The sequence below is a fragment of the Cucumis melo genome, chromosome 1, assembly GCF_025177605.1.
Source record: "Cucumis melo cultivar AY chromosome 1, USDA_Cmelo_AY_1.0, whole genome shotgun sequence".
Taxonomy (NCBI): Eukaryota; Viridiplantae; Streptophyta; class Magnoliopsida; order Cucurbitales; family Cucurbitaceae; genus Cucumis; species Cucumis melo.
In genome coordinates this window covers 12,865,784-12,872,106 of record NC_066857.1, presented here as the reverse complement: position 1 = coordinate 12,872,106, position 6,323 = coordinate 12,865,784, and the positions used below count along the sequence as shown (strand labels likewise).

General features: G+C 33.7%; 1 protein-coding gene across 4 annotated transcripts; it reads left to right on the top strand.

Annotated features, from left to right (window-relative positions):
- The first annotated feature begins 923 nt into the window (after window positions 1–923).
- Window positions 924–5,084, top strand: LOC103490129 (prohibitin-1, mitochondrial). 4 transcript variants are annotated; one of them, XM_008449498.3, is made up of 7 exons: window positions 1,068–1,131; window positions 1,994–2,083; window positions 2,207–2,394; window positions 2,560–2,676; window positions 3,928–4,098; window positions 4,287–4,499; window positions 4,636–5,084. In XM_008449498.3, exons 3-7 carry the CDS (start codon window positions 2,218–2,220, stop codon window positions 4,828–4,830), a joined length of 873 nt encoding a protein of 290 aa, XP_008447720.1. In that variant the 5' UTR covers window positions 1,068–1,131; window positions 1,994–2,083; window positions 2,207–2,217; the 3' UTR covers window positions 4,831–5,084. The 4 variants fall into 4 exon arrangements, with proteins under 4 accessions (XP_008447719.1, XP_008447720.1, XP_016900510.1 ...); XM_051089451.1 differs by lacking the exon at window positions 1,068–1,131 and adding an exon at window positions 1,697–1,785; XM_008449497.3 differs by lacking the exon at window positions 1,994–2,083 and having other exon boundaries at window positions 924–1,131.
- The last annotated feature ends 1,239 nt before the right edge of the window (window positions 5,085–6,323 follow it).

Below are 6,323 nucleotides of genomic sequence, written 5' to 3'. Positions count from 1 at the left end.
CCAAAATATAATTATTTTACTTTTTCTCCTTTAATAAATATCCTTTCTCCAAAACACAACTATTTTTTCCTTAAATAATTATATTTCAACAAATATAATTATCGTTTCCTTTAACATAATAATTATATATATATATTTCCACATATACATATAATTATTCAATCTCCAACAAACTTTCCACCCCACAATTTAATTAAATAACATCCATAATTATTTAATTAAATTCAACTTCAACAACACTAAAAATCCACAACTTTACTTAATTCTCTTAACCTACCATTTAAACAAAAACTTAACAAACACCACGTGCCAAAACCTCTAATTAATTAAATATTCATCCAAGAAATATTTAATTAATTTCAATTCCCACCTAAATCAAATAATTCTCATTAAATGAATTCAAAATAACGCCCAATAAATTATCTTAATTTTTGGGGCGTTACAGATTAAAGTAATTATGCTAACATGTGCAACTTTCAAACCTTTTATGCTCGCCACGTGCCACAGACTTGAGCAATGCTACGACACTCACATCTAAGGGAGTTTTGGTCCTTCTCTAAAAAAAATTTGTACAGATAAACCTATATGTACAAAATTAGATGATAAATTTTGTGAGGATTAGAAATGAAATGAAGAGCGAGGAGGAGCATAAAAAAGTCATCCCAACATGGCCTCAACCTATGAACATCTATGCTTGCACATAATGGAGATCCAATGAAGTGAGTGATGTTGAACCTTCTTTATCTTTTTTTTTTTTTTTTTTTTTTTTTTATATCTAAGGATATTTTAAGAATTATTTACTAGATTTTATCATACTAAATCGTAACTTTTAGAACAAAATCTAAAATTTAACTTTGTTTTGAAACTATAGCGACAGAAATTTGTATTTTATAGTACCCAAATTTGTAACTAAACCAAGATATTACCATTTCTTTAATCTTATTTTCAGACATAGGCATTGATCGGTACTAAAATGGGCCATTGATATTGGAAAGCCCAGAATCAAACATCTCCAAAATGGGATAGCCATATAAAACCCTAAACCCTTTCCATTTTTCGGTTCTTCTTCTACCCTTCAACTTCGTAAACCCTAAACCCCTCGTTCGACGTCTTTGCATTCAAGATCTTGAGGTAAATTCTAAGTTCTATGCTCACTTTTTTATGCTTATTCAATCCTATCTCTATTCGATTTGCTATGGAACTTTTGGAACAATAATTTCATTTCCAATCTCATTTAACTCAATCTTGCTCACCCTCTCCCATTCTCCACTCTCACTTGATTCGCGGTCTGGTGGGTACTAGAATTGAGATCGCATGTAACTTTCTTTTTATGTAATCTTGTGCTTCCGGATGCTTGCATCTGTTGTTGGTGAAGTTTTAATTTCTCTTTCTGAATCTCGTGGACCGAAACTGGCATAGCATATGGGCATTTTATATTTTTGGGTTATTTCACACACACACACACACACACACACACATATATATATATTATGATTTTAATCGGAGTGTTCCAATAAAATGAGTTCTGCCCAGCGAGGATTTCTTTTTGAGTAATTGATGTCTTTTCCATAGCTCCTTTCATATGCGCTGCTTTCTGCTTTCGGCCAATTATTTGCAACATATTTTTGTTGGTAACCCGTCAAAATTGTGCGCATGTCTACACCGAGCTATTACTAAAATACGATCACTAGGGATTCTCCAATAGGTGCAATCATTTCTCACCAGAAGAAGAAAATTTGGCCAAATTTAAACTGAAACGTTGGGAATCAGAGACAAAATTCAAACGTAATCTCCTCATCATTTTCAGAGATACTTTTGGCCTAATTTTAATATATGAAATAGATGATTAATGATTTGTTTTTTTTTTTCATAATGCTTTTCAATGAATACGCTAATTTGGAGGCCATTAAATTGTTTGTTTATTTGAGCTAGACCTGCCACTGCCTCGACATCAGCTTTGCTCTGACTTCCTCTACCCCTTTAATTTTTGTAGATGAACTGAATATGTTTAGTGTCTGGGAAAGCATTGATGGGAACTGTTGTGCTGTTATTTAATCAATCCTAAGCATTCACTATCCTCTCTGTTAGTTTATAAATGCACTTTACTACACATACTTTCGGAAACTTCAGTGATGATTCTTGAATTGATTTTCCACCTTACTTCATTGATGATTCTTTAATAACTTTTCCGTTTTTGAATTCTCAGAATCTTGAAGTATGAATTTGAACAATGTTAAGGTTCCGAAGTTGCCTGGTGGTGGTGCTGCTTCTGCTTTGTTGAAAATTGGGATTATTGGTGGGCTAGGGTTATATGCAGCTTCCAATAGTCTCTACAATGTTGAAGGAGGGCATCGGGCCATTGTGTTTAATCGTCTGGTTGGAATTAAAGATAAGGTTAAATGATGTGGTCCATTTTTCAAACGCAGTTATAATTCTATATCCATTGGTGATTTGGCTAGAAAATTTACATGGTTCTTGGACGACATCAGCATATAAGTGCCTAAACTTTGTGGTTGGTATAAGCATTTGAACAAATTTTCTGCTTGTCATAACTTTCAGGTTTATCCTGAAGGAACACATCTCATAATCCCTTGGTTTGAGAGGCCAATCATATATGATGTTCGTGCACGACCAAATCTAGTTGAGAGTAGTTCTGGGAGCCGAGACCTCCAGATGGTATGTTATTTCTTTTATTTGAAGATACCATACTTTTTTCTTTAATCTTTGATTTTATTCTTGTTGAATGTGGGCTTAGACCTGCTTAGACTACTTTTAATACTCAACGCTTGAGTGATTGCCTAAAAACATGGCATGCGTTTATGTTTTACATGTTGACAGGCAGATTTTTAGTGTTTTCTATTGGGTAATACTGATGCACCAATCTTTGTGAATCCCTTATCACCACATCAAAAAAATATTAAAATATTTCAATGAAAGGAAAGTGCAAATTTTGCCACATAGTAAGTTATGATCAGACAATTTGGTAGAGTGCACAAAGATGGTCGCTGCCTGGGATGCACCTAAGTATTTTTCATTTTTATGTGTTTCGTATACCACAGCTGGAATCTTGATCTTAATGACTGGCTATTATCTGGATTTGCATCCTTTTTTCAAAAGAATCCATGTAATCTCGTTGGGCACTCGAGTCACAAGGGAAATACATAGGGTACAGGTTGAATCTTCTACTTAGTTTCAACAGATTCATAAAATTTATTCCAAGTATTTGGAGTGAGGGTGATGAATTTTTTTGATAATTTAAATTCCTAGTAATACTCTATGAAGATGAACACTTTAGTTTGGCTAATGTGTCCATGTTTGACACATGGATGCTGCATACTTGTTGGGCACATATTGCACATTTGTCAGTGGAATAGAATTAGATACTAGTTGTACTTGTAGTTGTACACAGTCAAAGTAGGTTCAACATGTGTCAGACATGCATTTAGCACTTGTTAAGTATACTATTACTAGACACATAAATGGCAAAGATAATAAATTTTGAGAGCGAAATACATCAAACTAATTTTTTAAGCAGGTAAATGTATAAACTCATTGACTTTGAATTCTTTATTTTTATAAGCGTGGCTTACTGCGATTGTGATCTAGATTTGAAATAATTGACATGTCATGTGTCTGTTGTCTTAGGTAACATCTTTTACTTTTTTCTTTTATAACCCCTTGGAGTGATGGGGATATCTCGTGTCTTCCTTACTGTATCACTTCTTATTATCGACATCTTCTCATTTCTTATAAAAAGAAATGTGTGTACTCCTCAAGTATCGAGAGTTGAACTTGTTTTTGCTCTCCAAATTATTGATTTGATGAATTCATTTATTAGTACAGATTTCTGTCATTAATTTTTGGCCTGTGGGAAATTCTTTTGGTGTCTGAATTATTCAATAACTATCTTATTTGTTTTCTCTGCAGGTTAAAATTGGTCTTCGAGTTCTCACACGTCCCTTACCAAATGAGTTACCTACCTTGTATAGAACTCTCGGGGAAAATTATAATGAAAGGGTTCTGCCTTCAATTATTCATGAAACTCTAAAATCTGTAGTCGCTCAGTATAATGCCAGCCAACTTCTTACGCAAAGAGAGGTAAAATGAGAACTGTTCTCTGCTAGTTAGGTTCCAATGTATTTCTGTCTTGTTTATCACATATATTCAATTTGTTTTTTGATTCAGTTTGTTTTCTGTTCATAGCCAACTGAATATGATTCCCTCTGTACTTTTCATGTAGCTGCCTCACTAGAATCCTCGTATGCTGATTTACTCTTAATTTTCAGGCTGTAAGTAGAGAAATCCGAAAGACTTTGACTGAGAGAGCAGCCCAGTTCAATATTGCTCTTGATGATGTGTCCATAACAAGTTTAACTTTTGGGAAGGAGTTTACAGCTGCAATCGAAGCCAAACAAGTGGCTGCCCAAGAAGCCGAAAGAGCCAAATTTGTTGTCGAGAAGGCTGAACAGGACAAGAGAAGTGCTATAATTAGAGCACAGGTGAGTTGGATGGGGATGATAAGTTGAACAAAAGTACTACCAACTTCTTTCTCGATGTTCTGTAAAATCATATTAATTTGTTTATATGGGGAGGGCCAGCTGAAAATTTATCACTTTCTCTGATCTTAATTACTAGGGAGAAGCCAAGAGTGGGCAGCTGATAGGGCAAGCTGTTGCCAATAACCCTGCATTTATGACATTGAGGAAGATTGAAGCGGCAAGAGAAATTGCACATACTATTGCAAACTCAGCTAACAAAGTTTTCCTGAATTCAGATGATCTGTTGCTGAACCTTCAAGAGATGAATTTGGAGTTCAGTGGAAAGAAGTAAGATTATTTCAACTCTTCAAACTTAGAAAAGCCATTTTGTCTGGTTTCTTTGATTAATTAGTGAATGTTGGGGCATTTACGTGGAAGACTGGTTAGTGTTTGTAAACAAAAATATGAATGGTTTACTATCCATCTCTTATCCAACAACTTGAGCCGAGCCTGAGCCTGGCTGCTTTAGATGGCTGCCAATTCTCATCTACCTGAGGAGATAGTTTTTGCGTTATAATAATAATTTTAGTACATTCTTATATGCCATTTTAACTGATTACATGTGTGGGTAGATGGTGATGAGTTGATTGGATCTTCACTGATTTGGAAAAGGTAAATCTCAAGCTTGGATTACACCAAGTGTTTAAATTAAAAAACAAAAAACAAGTCATTTTGAAGAAAATTAGGGTGTTTGAACACCACTCAAAGATAACTAGATAACTTTTCAAATGCATTTAAAACAATTTTTATTATAAAATAAATTTTTTGAAAAACACTTTCTTGGAATGGGTCCTAAATTAGATAGAATTTACTCCTATGATGATGTAAATAGACTTCATGCACCAGAGCGTAGTGCTCGAATATTGTCAGACTGCAGTTATTTCTATATATCCTTTTCTAATAAAGTAAAAGGAAGGGGAAAAAAATTGTGATGATTTTATTCTAAAGAGTTGAATCTTGAAATCTTGCAGTAGATGGTTTCGAGAGATGAATATTTAACAATTAAAATTCATAATAGACTCGCGATAAAACTTGAAAAATTTAGAAAGATTTGCCAATTTGGTCAATCATCATGACTTCTAAATTTATGGTATTATATGTCATTTTTCTTGACACATTAGTATATCTACCCTATTTCATTCCATAGAGGCAAACCAGCATTCGTTGAATTTATGTCCAACAAAGTCGATGGAACATCAAAGTGAATATAATACAAATAATATAATAGTATATAAATTCTTTCGAAAGGTATAACATGTTTATTTTCTAATTTGATCAAATGTTTATTTATACAAGGTTGGGAGCTCCACATTTCCATTGTGACAAACTAATCAAGTCATTTAGGTTTATAGCCTCTTCTTTAAAAATGCAATGCAAAGCTTCCCACATATATTCTTTTCAATGCAAGGGATCTTTGCCAATTTGAACAAATATTTTGGATACGGCACCAACTATAGATTTTCAAGGGAACCTTTGTTAGTGATTGATACACATGTCCTTTTCCCTATTATAAGACAGGCTCACGAGTGCAAATGTGGGATGATAGATTGTATGTTCATACTTTAACAATTTAGAAGGAGATAGATATGTGTCCTGAAATTATTTAGGATTGTTTGTGTGGAGGTGTACGACATTTTAAGATTGATGAAGTTGCTAATGTTTATGATTTTCTTGTTGGTTTGAACTACATGTTTGATGTAACGTGAGGCTGTCTATTGGGACATATACCTATACCTTCTCTTATATAAGTGTGATTTGAGTTGAGTCTAGAGGAAGACAAAGTCA

Coding starts and splice junctions, on each gene's coding strand:
- LOC103490129 (XM_008449497.3), top strand. CDS start 2,218: ATGAATTTGAACAATGTTAAGGTTCCGAAGTTGCCTGGTGGTGGTGCT. Junction 2,395..2,559: donor TGGTTGGAATTAAAGATAAG/GTTAAATGATGT, acceptor CATAACTTTCAG/GTTTATCCTGAAGGAACACA. Junction 2,677..3,927: donor GGAGCCGAGACCTCCAGATG/GTATGTTATTTC, acceptor TTTTCTCTGCAG/GTTAAAATTGGTCTTCGAGT.